General features: G+C 46.1%; 1 protein-coding gene across 4 annotated transcripts in view; it reads right to left on the bottom strand.

Moving 5' to 3' along the window:
• The window catches only part of LOC140476506 (pleckstrin homology domain-containing family G member 3-like), a 199,576-nt gene that overhangs the window by 85,440 nt on the left and 96,435 nt on the right, over positions 1-17,701 (bottom strand). Inside the window, exon 1 of one of the 4 annotated variants that reach the window (XM_072569243.1) lies at positions 5,477-5,588. The exons of 2 other annotated variants lie outside the window; for them this stretch is intronic. In XM_072569243.1, the coding sequence (XP_072425344.1) occupies positions 5,477-5,573 (97 nt within the window). In that variant the 5' untranslated portion in view covers positions 5,574-5,588. One more of the 4 variants, XM_072569245.1, reaches the window with a different exon arrangement.

Here is a 17,701-nt window from a genome sequence, read left to right as displayed (position 1 = left end):
GGATACCTGTACCCATCTCGACATAACATATCAGCTCCTATCAGGTTACCAAGTATACACACCAGCTCTCTCCATTGTGCAGGGGAGGAGATTCCTACACAAATACCAGCAGAGGGACAATTGGTGCACATCCCAGTTCTGGTCAGAATAGAAACGCACATACCAGCATCAATTTGACAGCACTATCAATTTTTGTAAAAACTCTACCAGGAGATGTGAGCGCCATTGGCCAGTCCCGTATTTCTCATCCAGCTCTCGTTGCCCTTGAGAAGATGATGGCAAGCTGTCTGCTTGAACCACTGCAGTCCTTACAGTATGGATCTTCCCACAATGCCGTTACGGAGGCAGTTCCAGGATTTTGACCCAGCCACACTGAAGGAATAAGCTATATTTCTAAATCAGGATAGTGAACGGCGTGGACGGCGACTTATAGTGCTCCCGTATACCTATTAGCTTCTCTTTCTAGATGATAGTGTTTGCAGGTTTGGACGGTGCTATCTAATGAGCTTTGATGAGTTACTGCAATGCATCTCATAGATGTACGAGGGAGGGCACGTTAAACATGGCAGTTCCCTTTCGTGGTGAGCAGTACTTGCATCAGCTATCTACAGGCTGCAGTACAAATATCCACCAGGCTTGCTGGGCGTCTAGGGAAGGCAGCCACACTGGGTTAGGACAACAGATGTTTGATTTTTATGACAATCCACCAGCCTCGTGGTTACTTTTATTGAGTCAAGCTTTTTAAATATCAATTTATGGTTTAAAGTGAATTGAACTGATGTTCTCAAAGTGCCTGCTGCTATTTGAAAATACACACACTGGAGATCTAATCCAGTAACATAATCAACATGCTATCATGCTCACTCTAAGGAGTGTGTGGTACACTGCACAAGATAGCAGAACGACCTGTATGTCTATAACACACGTTTCATCAATGCAAATTCGCTGTAACATGACTGACGAATACGGAATGCTGCTTTTTAAGTGCAAACTTTTAAAACATATGTTGGCTGTAGCGCGATTGCATCACCAACACTTTAAATGTTATTTGTATGGCATGTTTCTGTATAGCACTGGTTTGCATAGGAATACAACCAATACGTTCTGGAAGAACTGCCTGTACAACGCAGAGGTGGCCGTTCGGCCCATTGTGCCTGCTGTGCAATACAAAGCGAATTCAGTACGAGGCATTATTCAGTACACATACTAACTCACCCAACTCAGTACAGGGCATCAGAAGCAACATTTCCCCATTGACACGTTAGCACACGTTCAGTAGCAGATTCACAACAACATCCATCTCGTATGAAGACCTGTTCCTGTAACAACCACAGACTGTCAACATTCCACTTTCCAGCACCTCACTAATTCGAAGCACCACCAACCTCTGCCCTCTTCCCTTCCTGGAACCTCACCCTAGCCTGTAATGACTATGCTCAATGGATGTGGCTACAGCAAGGAAGCCTCACTTTAGACATCCCCGCAGGCGAACCTGACTGCTTTGGACAGGTATATTTAAATCAGAAATTGCAACATAGTACCTGTCTCTACTGACCTGACCACTTCCCCTTGGAAAATGGTACCCACAAAAGCAGTAAACCCTTTGAAATATTTATTCTTGGGCTTCCATGTCCCTTCCTGACAATCCATATCCCCAATTCGGTGGATAAACAGATGGAAAATACTAATTTAGATACAATAGAAAGCTCTCTGGTTTGCATTCTGATCACTGGTGGTTTGCTGAACTGGGTCAATGTGACAGGCCTCAATAACCCAGGCCAATCTGCCCAGTGTCCCATTCCCTCTTATTACCAACTAGCCATCACCACATTGGGACACGGAAGACAGTGGCTGTTGGATGAGCATAGTTTTTAAGTTGTGATGCTCTGGCAGTTCAACAGCTCTCGAGCAGGAGAGCACTTTCCTTGTGATGGCCACCAAACAGGAGTTGCAACCTTTTATATTCAGGAATGGTGAGGGGAGGTATGGGAGGAGCAGGAGTAATCAACATAGCTCAGTAAAAACTGGCGTCGGCTCACTGGAACACACGAAGAATTGTCGAAGGGGAGGAAGGAAGCAGCGAGTGGAAGAAAAAATTAGAAAAAGAGAAAATTAATGAAAGAAAAACATGCAATTATGTAGCACTGTTCATGGCTTTCCCACAGAAATTTGCAGTCAATGAAGTGTCTACTTTTGAAGTGCTGTTACAGGACCTCATAGCAAGTTCCCAAATACAACCACCCGATCAGATCTGGTCAATCCTGTTCTAGTGATGTTGGCCGAGGGAGAAACGCTGGTCAGGATAGTGGCAGACCTTCCCAGCTCGGGCTTGCCATGGAGCTTTGGAATCTAATGTGTCCATCTGAGAAGTCTCAAGTTAATATCTCGTTCTGTGCTGCACTCTCTCAGCACTGCACTGGGAGCAGCAGGGTAGATACCGTGCTTTAAATTTCTGGAGTGACACTTGAACCCCCAAGAGCCACTGCACTTCGAGAGGGGAGAGACATCATTGAGGAAACCAGAACATTTCCCAGTTAATCTGTTCGCAAGTAGTCTAGACATTGGAACACTTATGACATCAGGTGTGAGCTGTCCCTTTAAGGCCACTCTTTACATACTCCCCAGGGAATTAGAGCCCTTTTAAATTCCAGACATCAATTACAGGCAGCAATTTGCTTTCTGCTCCAGGTCAAGAAGAAATTATAATGCTTGGTTTCCTTTCCCTTTGCTTTGTGAAAGTTGCTTCCTTCCATAACATGGCAAGTGTCCTCTGGGCATTGTACAGATCTTGCACTACGCACTAAAATATAAAATTCTATCTATCTACACACTGGTAAATCTAAATCTGTCAGGGGATTTTTCATAAAAGAACAGAATCTCATGTGAAATACAAGCGATCAACTTTCTGATGCAGGAGACCCTTTAAGGAGAGCAGTTGTAAAATGGCGACTAGGGTTAAGTTCATCCAAAGGTTATTGACAATCCTGGCTGGAGATTCAAACCAGGATTTATATGTGGGAAAGTCAATTAAGAGCTTGTGGCCATATTGGCTCCTATACACTGTCCTTGGAGCTCAAAGCATTACTGGTATTATTCAACATGCGACACTGCACTGTGACAGCCAGAAAATATGGACATAAATACTGTTGCTGTCATATTAGGAGTGAGTTTATATGGATCAACACTCTAAGAAAAGTACCAAGCCTAAGCCAGCACACTCCATCATTCTGTCAATGCACTACTTGTGCAACACTCATAAGTCACAAACTCAAATTATACTCTTTACTCCATCCCTGGTGATAGATCTGTAACCAGCAATACTTCACACCCTTGTAGAGCACAGCACGTAATTTTCTATTCTGATACAATCCAAGTTCTAACTACACCTTTGGGAATTTTTTCTTACCACTGGGTGTGTTGCAAGATTCCTTGCGCCCACCTTTCTATTTACCGAAAGCAGAGGAAGGCTGAGGATATCTCTTCCAGAATGTATACACAATAAGAAGGAGCATCAATAAACTCCTGCCCCACATGAAGCACCGACTCAGCGCAGGATTCCAATGGGCGATATCCCTTTATATTACACACACTCAGAGTACCCAGTTCTTGACTTTCCCCCAGTAAAGCAAAGCCTATCCCACACCCACAGGCACACACACATACAGTGTAGATTCTCAATGCACGGCACCTCCTTCCAATTCATTTCCACTGTACAGAATTCCCATGGTCAAAGCCTACTTGCATCACTTCTGAGCGAGACAAAAAAAAGTTCCCATTGTATTCAAAGCCTTGGATTCCACAAGGAACAGACCCTCCTCAATTTCAATTGGATGAGGCGTCCTTTCATCCATTATCATGTGTGTAGAATGTTAGTGAACCAGGGCCTTTTCCTAACCACTTCTATTGCACCGTGGTACGCTCTCAAACAATGAGAATCATTTTTCTACCACTTTTATTAATGAACGTCACTCGAACCAAAATTGATGCCTATGTTGCTTTGCAAGCAAGCTTTAGAGAGTAGCCACTGCGTCTCCTATGGATTACAAACTATTTTAATACAGTAGAGAAAACAGTTCACTTTATTCAAGTGTAACCTAGACCTCCCTAATGTTGGCAACATTTCCTTCCCAAGACTGACACGCTGTCTGGATGATTAAAGAGGCAGTAGTGTATATTTATAAATGGCCTGTTTTGATCTGCAGTGCATGGAAATCACAAACCAAGCAGAAACCTTCCTGCTAAATTAGTTTTTATCAGAATGGAGCTCTGAACAAATGGAGTCACCGGGATTAATAAATTCCAAATAAGAAAGTTGACACAAGAGTCCGAGAAGAACGATTCAAAAATCAATGAGTTGTTGTGATGTTGAATGCAAATAGAGGTGGGTGCAGGTTCATTAATAACTTCCAGCAGTGACAAAGGAGAAATTTGGAAGGCCATAAAGAAGGGAGAGAGGGAGAATTGGATAGTTTTTTTTTCAAAGAGCTGGCCGAACGGCCTCCATCTGCCCCTGGATCATCCCACAGTGGGAAAGGGAGTGTGCCCCAGGCCATCCTCCATCAGCCCGGAGTTGTGGCTAGTTTAGGACAGAGGGGGGGGGGGGTGAAAAAAAGTGACAAGCACTCTACAGACCAAAAGCAGTTCCACATGTCTATCCTCTTCTTATCTACAGCTGCACCGGTTGCAAGACGGGTGACCTGACTGGCATGTGACTGTGCCAGGAGATGCCAATCAGTTGAGGTGGTCCATCAGCAGCAGCGTGAGAGAGGAGAAGGCAAAAGCAAGGAACTCTGACATTTTTCACTTGTGACTCAAGCACTGTCAATAGAGACGCTCCCTTGTTCCACCAGCCAGTTTCCCAGGGTTTAAATAGCCACAGCGCACCGCGTTAGTTAAGACTGAACTAATTGCAGCTTAAGGCTGCAGCCAAATTACAGAGGCATGGGCTCAGGACCTGTAAGGGTTTCAAGATTGCGTCAAGGCACGAAGGGAGGGGGGGGTCTCACAAAATGTAAGGCCACAGCTCGCAAACTGTTGTTCGGATGATATCGAGAGTCTGTACCGCACCCTATCAGCTCCCGGGGGGGGGGGGGGGGGGGCGTTCAAGGGACATTCAACCCAACACTCGCCTGACATTAAGGTGCCGACCACTAAACAATCAACGCAAGAGAGAGAGAGAGAGAGAAATCACAGAATCTTACCCAACCACTTTGTGATTCTTCTGTTCAAAGTCGTCATTGACACATCTTTACCTCCAGCACTTCAGTAAAGCAAGCCCTCTCCTCAAACCGAGAGAAAATGGACAAAAGCTCGAAGTTGAAGTGGTGCTTTCAATGAGAAACGAGCAACTCTGTTGCCTCGCAGTCTCCCTCAGCCCCTTTCTTCCCAGCACATTCAGTGTACTCTGTCTCTCTCTCTCTCACTCACTCACTCTCTCCTTGAATAAGGTGTGGCAATGACATCAGAGCACAATCACCTGTCTGCTTCAGGTCAGGCCTGAAAACACCAGCCAGCATGGAAAACTCAACAGAGGAAGTCAAACATTGCTGCACTAAACCCCGCAGTCCGCCCATCTCCCAGAGAGAGAAAAAAACTCTCGCCTAATCCTATCATCACACATCACAGGCCTGTCCTCTCAATCGCTGGGACACTTGATTACCTTATTTCCTGGAGTGCAGGGGAGTTCAAACTGGGCACCAGTGAGAGACTGGCTCTTAACTTCATGCAACCCTCCCAAATTTATTCCCCTCTGGGGTAGACACTTGACAAAAGGGCTGCACGGTGGCTCAGTGGTTAACACTGCTGCCTCACAGCAGCAGGGACCTTGGTTCGATTCTAGCCTCGGGCAACTGTCTGTGTGGAGTTTGCACATTCTCCCCGTGTCTGCGTGGATTTGCTCTGGGTTTCCATCCACAATCCAAAGATGTGCAGGCTAGGTGATTTGGCTGTGCTAAATTGCCCATGGTATTCAAGGATGTGTTTCGGGGGTGAATGTAGGGTTAAAGGGATGGGATTTGGTGGAATACTCTTCAGAGGGTTGGTGTGGATGTGTTGGGCTGATGGGCTTGTTTCCACACTATAGGAATGCTATGAAAAAAATGTAATAAAACATGACTGGAGAAACTCAGACGGCCTGGGGGGGAAGAAACAAGAGTGCAAGTTGCAGTTTGGTATGACCCTGTTTCTGGACACAAAGCTGTCAAGGTGTGGATCAATGACCAGAATTCCCATCTCCAAGATGGTGGACTGAGGTTCCACTCTAGAAAGTGGAGCTGGTATTCCCATGTTTAATACTTTAATTGCTTTAGCTGCCATGCACTTCAGGATGTCATGTTGGAAATTCAAGTCTTTGCTAACTCCCCACCTGCCTGCAAGGTGGGGAGCCTGACACAACTGGGATGAAAGAGGGTCACAGAGCACTCTGAATACATTAATCTGAGAGGGGAACTTTAAGCCTGTGGGTGGAAGAAGGTTCCAGAGCACAAACGTGGTGTACTTTCTTCAGGAGAGGTTCCTCTTAGTTGAAATATGAGACTTACTTTGAAGCTTGTGTTATCATGACAACCACAATTTTAGCAGAGCGATTCTTTCTTAAAGTGACCTTGTCATCCTTCTTTGATAAAGTGCTGAGCTTCCCAGCCTCAGGGCGACTGTCTGTGTGGAGTTTGCACATTCTTCCTGTGTCAGCGTGGGTTTCCTCCGGGTGCTCCGGTTTTCTCCCACAGTCCAAAGATGTCCAGGTTAGGTGGGTTGGCTGTTCTACATTGCCTGTAGTGTCCAGGGAGGTATAGGCTAGGTGGGTTGGTCATGGGGTATGCGGGGTTACGGGGATGGGGGCGGCGGCGGCGGCGGGGGGGGGGGGGGGTGCGATGTTGTTACTTTACATAGGATGCTCTTTGAAGGGTCAGTAAGAACTCAATGGGCAGAATAGCCTGCTTCCACGCCGTTGGGACTCGATATTTAATGGCAGCTTCCTGGGCTTGTGTTATGAGGTCATGGATTCACATCCCACTCTCGCATATGTAATCCAATCAGACTCTTCCGTGAAGTATAATGGGTTTCCAAATGTGGGGAATTGCCCTCTGTTGTTCATCTGGCCTGTGTACAAATTACTTCCTGTTTTCCCTATTTTTCAAATGTACTTTACACATCAAAAGTGACTCAGCTACAAGATACTCTGAGATAACCCAAGTTTGTGCATGACACTATATAATTGCAAGCACTTCCTCCTAACTAGAGGGATCTCAACTTAGAGAATGTCTTCAGGAAGATTAAAACAAAAAAAGGCATAGAAACATAGCAAGTTGGAACAGGAGTAGGCCATTCAGCTCTTCAATCCTGCTCCTCCATTCGGACCGGTCAAGGCTGATTATTCAACTGTTCCTGCTTTCACCTCACACCCTTTGACCTCTTCAGTCGTAAAAACTTTATCTCCATCTTGAGGCCTACATAGGGCACCAGTTCATCTACCACCCATCCTGTCTCCACTTTTTTCATTTCACAACGCATATTGAGAGCAAGGCTACAGCCTCTTGGAAGGAAGGCGTATTACATTTTATGCAACAAAAATGAAATGTAAAAGTGACGTTGGTTAGCTGGGAATGAAGGGGTGTAGGGCTCACAACTGTCTCGCACAAGAAGAATTAAACAAATTCCGAACTGGGCAATTTGGGCTCCTCAGACTCCTGAGACCACGTTCAAGTTGAGCCAGATGGTTGAGATGAGAGAGCTGATTTCAGCCTCTGGTTGAAAGAGGGCCACAGTGAATAGAGTCTCCGAGCGACCTGTGGCTTGTCACGATTCCCAGCCAACCCAGATGTGCAGCGCACATTAGGAAGCCTTATCGAGGAATGGGAATGGGAATTAGAGCACGTGGATGTCTGGAGAACTCTTTAGGGCCTCAAGACATCCTGAAGCATTTACAGCTGATGACGTGCTATTTGGAATGCAGTCACTACTGTCATGCAGAATGTGAGTGAGCGAGTGTGTGTATATGCATGTAGGGGCAGGAAGGGGGCACCATTAATGCCCAAACTCAAAAATGTAATGATGGCCAGATACTTTATGCTTTTTTTAAAAATCATTTCAGTGATTATGGTCGAAGGAATATTGGACATGGAATTGTGTTAATGGGATATTGGAGAAGGCACCCCTTCCAACATGGGATCAGCAAGGACAGACAGGCAGGCCTCAATGGCTCTAATCTAGGCAAGCCTCAATGTCTTATCATTGAATCCCTACAGTGTGGAAGCAGGCCATTCAGCCCATCAGGTTTATACCAACCCTCCGAAGAACATCCCACCCAGCCTCCAACGTTGTAACTCCACCTTTCCTATGTCTCATCCACCTAGCCTGCATATCCCCAGACATTATGGGGCAATTTAGCACAGTCAATCCACCTAACCTGCACACAGGCAAAGTCCACACAGACAGTCACCAAAGGGTGGAATCAAACCTGGGTCCATGGCGCTGTGAGGCAGCAGTGCCTGAACCACATTGCTCCCGGTGTTACTGCTGAGGGAAATCAAATGAAAATGTGGCAAATATTGTGCCCCTTTAGTTCAGCTTGATACAGCAGCCTGTTTTGTTTTGTTAAAATGGATGCCCTTCTCACTTGCTAAGGAGGTTGAAGTTTCCATCAACTTTATTCAAAGAAGAGGCAGGATTTCTGTCCTCGACCTCCTCTTCAACCAAAATTACAAAAAAAAAGGCTTCCGACTGACTCGTTCATGGGTTCATTCTCTGTCCAAACTGGCGGCTTCAACAACAACATTGTGACTTGAGACTTTTGATAAGACCACAGGTTAGGTGCAAAATTGATATTCTATTAGGAGTAGCGTGTGACATTCTCTCGGTCTATATGAGAGATGATTGGTCTCATGCAGTTCCAACATTAGTAGCTTGGACATGGGCCAGAGTGAGGTTGGGAAGCTAAAATGTCCGTCATTTGCCAGTCTCTATTTGACCCTTTTATAGAAAGGCATGAAGCTGTAACCTTAGAATTCAGCAGCCGGGGGGTGTAGGCACTGCGTCCATCCCCAAGGACTGTGGTGGTTCGAGAGGCAGCTCACCACCACCTTCTCCAGAACAACTAGGAATGGGAAACAAGTGCTGTCCCATCCAAGGATGCCCACTTTCCCTTGAATGAGCAATGAAAACAGTGCCTTCACTGACCCTGTAGTGGCAAATTGTACATTCCTGCCAAGATATAATGCTTCAAACTATGGCGAATCAGTTAAAGCTGAAATGTAAAGTTGAGGTCAAGTATCAGCCACAATCTCATTGAATGGTGGAACAGATTCAAGGGGCTGTGCGTCTGATTCCTGCTCCTAGTTGCTGTATTCAGAATAACGAGGGGGTGTTCAAAGGGGAGACTGATGTTTAAAGAACTCTCTTTTGCTTTGTTAGGTGTTGTGGCACTGACATCTGGGGATTCCAGTCACGTTTGAAGTTATCTGCAGCTTTTTAATATTAGCTTCACTAGAAGCCAATTTGAGCAGCTTCTGGTATGTAGTAAGTGTTCTTGTATTGTGGGATGAATCATACACACACACACGAGAGTGAAGCCGCAGTACCTTTCTTACTGCCCTGGAGGCTTTTGTGATACAAAATCAGCTACTTCACTGGCGTGAGTGAACAACAAACCCCTCAGTGGGAGTTGGGTGGAGTGGGAGTTGGGTGGGGTGGGAGTTGGGTGGAGTGGGAGTTGGGTGGGGTGGGAGTTGGGTGGGGTGGGAGTTGGGTGGAGTGGGAGTTGGGTGGAGTGGGAGTTGGGTGGAGTGGGAGTTGGGTGGAGTGGGAGTTGGGTGGAGTGGGAGTTGGGTGGAGTGGGAGTTGGGTGGGGTGGGAGTTGGGTGGGGTGGGAGTTGGGTGGGGTGGGAGTTGGGTGGGGTGGGAGTTGGGTGGGGTGGGAGTTGGGTGGGGTGGGAGTTGGGTGGAGTGGGAGTTGGGTGGAGTGGGAGTTGGGTGGAGTGGGAGTTGGGTGGGGTGGGAGTTGGGTGGGGTGGGAGTTGGGTGGGGTGGGAGTTGGGTGGGGTGGGAGTTGGGTGGGGTGGGAGTTGGGTGGAGTGGGAGTTGGGTGGAGTGGGAGGGGAGGAGCAAGCCATTTTCTTTGTGTTTTATATTTCAGTTCTCCAGCCATGAGGCCAAACAAAGACGCCTTAATGAAACTGTTTTACAACAAATGATGTACTTTACAAACATGGTCACACTGTTGGAACTTTGGAAACACAGCAGTCAATATGCATAGAACCAGGATACTACAAACAACAAACATCAGACAAACTGTCATGTTGCATTGTTGAGGGATAAATTTTTTAAGCTATCAGAGATGCTTGCTTTTCTTCAAATAACGTGATAGAACCTTACATACGCAACTCATGGGTCAATGGTAAATATGTCAGCCTTCCAACAACACAGGATTCCCTTTGTACAGCGCTGGGACAGGGAGTGTCAGCTTGGATTATGCATTCAAATCTCTTTAACCGTGAGCCCTCTGACGCACAGGTGAGGGCTGTCACATCAAGGAAGCTAAAGCTAAAATTACAACTCAATGAGTCAGAGGGTTGAAACCAAAGGAATGCATTTTCACTCATGAAAGTCAAGTAACAATTATCAAGGGTAGACAGAGAAGTTAGGAGTCTTGCTGGATAAGGGATTCAGTCTGTGCAGACTGCAGTTTAGTACAGGAAAAGTCCTTGTTTACGGCACTTGCATTGTTAGAGGGTCCGCTCATAAATCACCCAGAAACAAAACACAGGAAGAGTTGCCTCCATTTATCTCCCTAACTTTCTAATCTCTTCCAAGCCTCCAAGATACCTGTGGCTCCTCTAATCTGGCTTCTTGTGCCTCATTTATAATTTTTGATCCGCCATTCGTACATGGAATGTGGGTGTCACTCGCTTTCTTGCCCATGTCTAATTGCCACAACCACATTGCTCTGGGTTTGTAGGTCACATCTTGGCCAGACAGGTTAGGATGGCAGATCTCTTTCTGTAAAAGGACACCAAATTAACAGATGGGTTTTTACAACAGAGTCGAGAGCGGGGTACTGGAAAAACACAGCAGGTCAGGCAGCATCTGAGGGTCAGGAGAACCAATGTTTCAGGCACGGGCCTCATTCCTGAGGAAGGGCTCTTGCCTGAAATGTCGATTCCCCTGCTGCCTGATCAGCTGTGCTTTTCCAGCACCCCACACTCAACTCCGATCTCCAGCAGTTGCAGTCCTCACTTTCTCCGGGTTTTTACAACAACTGAGTGGTTTACATGGTCACCATTGGTCATAGCCCCAGAACATTAGCCTGGGTTTCTAGATAACTGGCCCAGTGATATTATCACTAGGCCTCCCCAATAATCCACCATATTTGGCAGTGCCTCCAGCTGCTTCAGCCCCAGCCTCTGGAATTTTGTCCCTCCACCTCCTTTCATTCCTCCTCCAAGATACTTCTTAAAGTTCATCTCTTTGACTAAACTTTTGGCCATCTGACTCAAGATCTCCTTTTGTGGCTCAATGTCATGTCTTGTTTTATACTGGGATATTCTGGGACATTTCATTAAAAAACATGTATAAACATTATTTCTTGTTCTTGCCATTATCCACCCTCTCTCTCACTGTCTCACTTTCTTTGCTGTAGCTATTGCTGTTGTCAATACTACAACCGTCCAGCTGTCTGTTATAATCATCCTCCCAGAGGCCTCAAGAAGCCCAAGAGAAGGAAAAGAATGTTTACTGTGAGCTTGTACAGAAGAACTAAGAACCAAAGTATACCCAGATGTGATCACCCCGCGCCCCCCCCCCCACCACCAAAATGAAACTGGTAAAATCACTCCATACATAGAGCACTTTCTACAGCAAGAGGAACTATGGGAAGTGTAGCCTCCATCATTGACCAATCACCATGAAGATTGATGCATCAGACAGCCTATGGTGGGAACATTAGCAGGGAGGGGGGGGGGGGGTCATGGTGTGGTGGTCTTTGGGGGTAGAGTGTGGGGATGGGGGTGGTGGTGGAGGTTTTGATTTTCAGAGGTCATGAGATGAAAGCTCTCGGAATACGGTATGGCCAGAGTCAACAACTGCCAACCAAGCTCCAAGACATGTAGATTTCAGAGGCAATTTGGATTCCTCATACTCCTGGCAGATTCACTAAAGGAAGGTGGTACCTTATGTCTGAGGTTCCTCAGCCTCCCTTGATAAACAGACAAAAGAAGTCTAAAATCACATGATCACACCACCCAATCACTTTTCTCAAAAGAACACAACCCATCTTGTTTTGAATAAAAGGGAGTGAAACTTACACCAAAACAAATTTATAGAACAAAGAAATGAGGAGGGAAAAAGAAGCTCTTCATTTTAGTAAACACAGTTGACACAAGGCTAGTCCCATCACTGGGCTGCACTCCTTTCTCAAACATTACAAAGCAAGCTTATGTCAATAGACATCCAAAAGATGTACTCTACATTACTACATGAGTAAATGGTCACTGATGCTGCCTGCATCAGTTGATAAGATTGTTTTGTTTGTGCAGAGAGCTGGAAGACAAACTACAGATATTTGTTCGTCTGAGGCACATTGTGATGAGTATAAAAAATTACGGAATGATGGCTGACGTTGCCAGACTAATTGGGGGATATTTGCACGGTAACAAGCTGTGTCCAGTTGTACAGCACTCACCACAGGGAGAATGTTGTGATGAAGACTCCGAACTGGAGTTTGAATCCATAAATCTCAAGAGACCTGAGTCAAATTGATACATGACTGGGAAACGATTTAGATGGAGAAAGAAACTCTGAGCAAGGATCTCTCAAACACTATAATCTTCGTCAAGAACTAATAAAGTTTCTCGCTGTATTCAGGTGCAACTGTCACACACAATACAACGTTAGAGCAAAGACAGACTGGAAAGCAAACTCGTGATCCCTGACTGGACTAACTACAGAAACTGTTTCCCAACACCTAAACAATTCAGGTTTGTGTTTGAGTTTCAATTGCTGTGCTTCCCCTTGGCTTATCGCTGGAAACTCTGAGTGAAGGACCAAGGTTCATAGAACAGGACCCAAGTTCAGCTGCAAAGAGAAGTATTGAAAGTGAGGTAAATCAACACGCTCTCATAACGAGACACTGAGACTCGCCAGTGAAGGATTATAAGAGGTACAAAGGGGATTACAGCAAGTTTTTTTTAAATGCGCTGGTATTTTGACTACAAGCAGTTCAATAACCAAACACTAAAGCAAAAATAAACATGCAAAAGCCTCACAGGAGAAATACTCAGATTTTCAAATTCCCTTACACTGTGTTAAGACAGGAAGCCTGAAGGGGGCATCAGAGAGCAGAAAGTGGTGTAAAAATGGCATGTGCCATGGTCCAGTGGTTTGCCCTCTTGCCCCCAAGTCAGAAACACATGGATTTGAGCCTCATTATAGTCTTAAGCACAGATTCCAGTTGCAGTGCTGAGGGAGTGCAGCACTGCCACAGATGTTGCTTCAATGTGAAGTGTTAAACTGATGCCCCATCTGTCCTCTCACACGGATGTGAATCAAAAGCAGCGACACGAGCTCAAACCAGAAACAGGGGAATGCTCCACAATGTTCTGGTCAGTTTATCCCGCCACCAGTATCAGCCAAACCAACCGGCTAGTCACTTGTCTCGACACTGCCTGCGGGATCTTGCTGTGCAGAAATTGGAAGCTGCACTTCTCAAACTGTGGCTAAGCTTTAAAGTGGCTCGAGACTTTGCGGTGGCGAAAGACAAGTCCCAAGACTTCCTTGCTATGGGCAAAAAAAAATGTAGGAAGTGTTGGCAGGGCCCCAGTCCTCTCTCATGTGACACTGTTTTTGTTGCCATCGTGCCTTTGGTCTTACGGAAAAACCCCTTCGCTGAGTAGTGTGGCCTGTTTGGAGGCTTACCTGTCTGAGTTAGGGATACAATGACTGTCCTTCGGTATGCCCTCCCAGATCATGTAAACTTGGTGGCGGAGGGGGGGGGTGGGAAGAAGATCCCAGGTCCTCACCAGGCAAGGCCAATGCTACTACCCGACTGCCAGTCGATGGGCACAGTCCCTGCTGGTGAGGGCACTACCTCCAGCATCAGCTCATGATAACCTGTGCCCTGTCTATTCAAGAAGATGAACTGAATCTGGCAGAAATGTCAGTGCCTTCAAGAAATGAAGGAAGAGGGTTAAAAGACAAATTAACTGATACCTACATGTAGAGGATTCTCGATGCTTCGCCTGTGTTCCCTGATATTAAGTCTGCCCTGGCACCTCCTCTCCAGCTCCGCAACACTGCAACATAAGCAGGTTGTTCTTGCTGTCTGTTGTGAGGCATTGTGAACAGCTGACTGTACCAGGCAGCGACTGACACAAGACCCCTCCCTCATCAATCAGGCGTTAACCCTTTCCCGGGCCTGAAAAAGGGACAGTGCTTTCACTGCATCTTCTCTCCTGGGACTGCAACCCCATCTGGTTTTTTGCTTTTATTTGGAAACGGTGACCCCTCGTGTGTGTGTGTGTGTATGTGTGTGCGCGTTTTTGTGTGTGTACATGCACACATATACGTGTGTGTGCGTACGTGTGTCTAGTGTGTATATGTACAAAGAACAAAGAAACTTTACAGCCCAGGAACAGGCCCTTCGGCCCTCCAAGCCTGGGCCGATCCAAATGTACTGTTTAAACCTGTCGGTCAGTTCCTAAGCATCTGTCTCCCTCTGCTCCCCACCTACTCGTGCATCTGTCCAGGCGCATCTTAAATTAATCTACCGTGTCTGCCTCTACCACCTCTGCTAGCAATGCGTTCCAGACACCCACCACCCTCTGTGTGATGTACTTGTCGCATGTATCCCCCCTAAACTTTACACCTCTCACCTTGAAATTGTGACCCCTCGTTATTGAATCCTTCACCCTGGGAAAAAGCTGGTCTCTATCCACCCTGTCTATACCCTTCATGATTTTGTAAACCTCAATCAGGTCCCCCCTCAATCTCCTTTTTTCTAATGAAAACAAACCTAACCCACTCAACCTCTCTTCATAGCTAGCACCTTCCATACCAGGCAACGTCCTCGTAAACCTTCTCTGCACCCTCTCCAAAGCAACCACATCCTTTTGGTAATGTGGCGACCAAACTATACACAGTATTCTACGTGCGGCCAAACCAAAGTCTTGTACAATTTTAACATGACTTGCCAGCTCTTATATTCAATACCCCGTCCAATGAAGGCAAGCATACTAAATGCTTTCTTGACCACTCTATCCACCTGTGCAGCACCTTTCAGGTACAAAAGACCTGCACTCCAAGATCCCTCTGCCCATCAACTTTTCCCAAGGCTCTTTCGTTCGTTGTATAATCCATATAATACGTGTGTGTGTACACGTGCGTGTGTATGTACATGTGTGTATGTGTGTATACCTGCATGTGTATGCACACAAATGTCTATTCTTAGTTAGCTGTACACAACCAGAGCTGCATCCTTGTAGATTCTGAGGAGAATATATTTCACTGGGCATTGTTCTTGACCATTTCACACTTTTGGAAAGTACAATCTCCCTGCTGAGTGGAGAATTGGGGATATCTGTGATGGCTTTGGTGGTCAAATGGCACCTAACTATCTTGGCTAAAAACTGTAAGAATGAGGAGCAGGCCATTCGGCCCATCCAATCATTCGATCATGGCTGAAATGTTTCTCAGCCCTATTCTCTTGCCTTCTCCCTGTTACCTTTGATCCCCTCACTAACGAAGAAGCTATCTCTGTTTTAAATACTCTCAGTGACTTGGCCTCCATTGCTTTCTGTGGCAATAAGTTCCACAGGTTCACCACACTCTGACTGAAAAAAACCTTCTTCATCTCAAGGATCAACCCTTTACTCTGAGGCTGTGCCCTCAGGTCCTAGTCTGTCCCACTAGTGGAGTCATCATCTCCTCTCCTTCTAGGCCTCTCAGTGTTTTGTTTCAATCAGAAGCCTCCTCATTCTTCTAAACTCCATCAAGTACTCATCCAGAGACCTCATCTGACAAACACTTCATTCCCGGGATCATTCTTGTAAACCTACTCTGGATCCTCTCCAATGCCAGCACACCCTTCCTTAAATACAGGGCCCAGCACAGCTCAGAATATCCCAAATGTAGTCTGACCAGAGCCTTATATGGCCTCAACAGTACAGCTCTGCTGTTGTATTCTAACCCTCTTGAAATGAATGCTAAACATTGCATTTGCCTTCCTAACTGCCAAGTGAACCTGCATATTAACCTGAAGAGAATCCTGTACTCGGACTCTCTTTCTGCTTCAGATTTCTGAAGCCTTTCCCCATTTAGAAAATAGTCTGTGCCTCTACTCTTCCAACCAAAGTACATAACCTCACACTTTTCCCATATTTTATTCCATCTGTCACTTCTTTGCCCACTCTCCCAGCCTATCCAAGTCCTTCTGCAGCCTCCCTACTGCGCAGCTCACACCTCAGAACTGCAGCAGTCATAGAATCGCTACAGTGTGGAGGCAGGCCATTCAGCCCATCAGGTCCACACTGACCCTTTGAAGACCACTGTGCACAGACCCACACCACCACCCTATCCCTGTAACCATGCATTTCCTATGACTAAACCACCTAGCCTGCACATCCCTTGAGACTATGAGTAATTTAGCATAGCTAATCCACCTAATCTGCACATGTTTGGACTGAGGGAGGAAACCAGAGCACCCAGAGGAAACCCATGCAGACACGGGGAGAATGTGCAAGTTCCGCATACACAGTCACCCAAGGGTGGAACTGAACCTGGGTTCCTGATGCTGTGCCAACCATTGAGCTACTGTGCAGAGTCATAAAAGACTCAGGACAGTTTGATCATTTTTGCCACTCCATCGATCAATTTGGGGTCAGTTTGAACATTGAGTGGAGATATACTTGCAATGCCAACACAGTTGCGCCATTCAAGGGTATGGAGCTGCACTCGAATACAACCGAACTGGCCGACGTACCTGCCAGGCTCCTGCCATTAGGTTGGGAAAAGGCAGTCCCTTTGGCCAGCTTGATCATTCAGTTAGCTTGTGGCTGACCTATACCTCAACCTTATCCACTGGCTTTGTTCCAGATCCATTCTCACCCCCCCATAAAAATGTCCAACTGTTGCAGTTTTCAAAATTCAATCCTTGAATTTCAAATTCTCCAGGATCTGAAGACTTATAAGAGGAGTGTTGACGATTTCCTTTACAGAACCACAGAACAGTTACAGTGCAGAACGAGGCCTTCCTCCGATTGGGTCTGTGCTAGCTCACTGATGGTATGATTCGCCTAGTGCTGTTGCCCTGCCTCTCCCTATGATCTTGCACATTTTTCCTTACCTCAAATTAAACTACTTCCACTAAACACATTCTGGATCCTGACCACTCTCTTGACGAGGTAGGTTTTCCCCATGTCTCCATTCAGTCTTTTACCAAATTTCCTTAAATTGGTACCCTTCTCGACCCTTTCATCAATGGAAGTGATTTCTCCCCCATCTCCTCTGGCTGGACCCCTCATGATTTTGAAGATCTCTATCAAATTTCCTTTCAGCATTCTCTGCCCCAGGACAAACAGCTTCAGCTTCTCTCCATAACTCCCCTACATAACTGAAGTCCCTCAATGCTGAAACTATTCCGTGTATCTTTTTTGTCCTTGATGTGGAGGTGCCGGTGTTGGACTGGGGTGGACAAAGTTAAAAAAAACCACACAAC

Source organism: Chiloscyllium punctatum, chromosome 4, assembly GCF_047496795.1.
Source record: "Chiloscyllium punctatum isolate Juve2018m chromosome 4, sChiPun1.3, whole genome shotgun sequence".
Lineage (NCBI taxonomy): Eukaryota > Metazoa > Chordata > Chondrichthyes > Orectolobiformes > Hemiscylliidae > Chiloscyllium > Chiloscyllium punctatum.
This window is presented reverse-complemented; position numbering and strand designations above follow the sequence as displayed.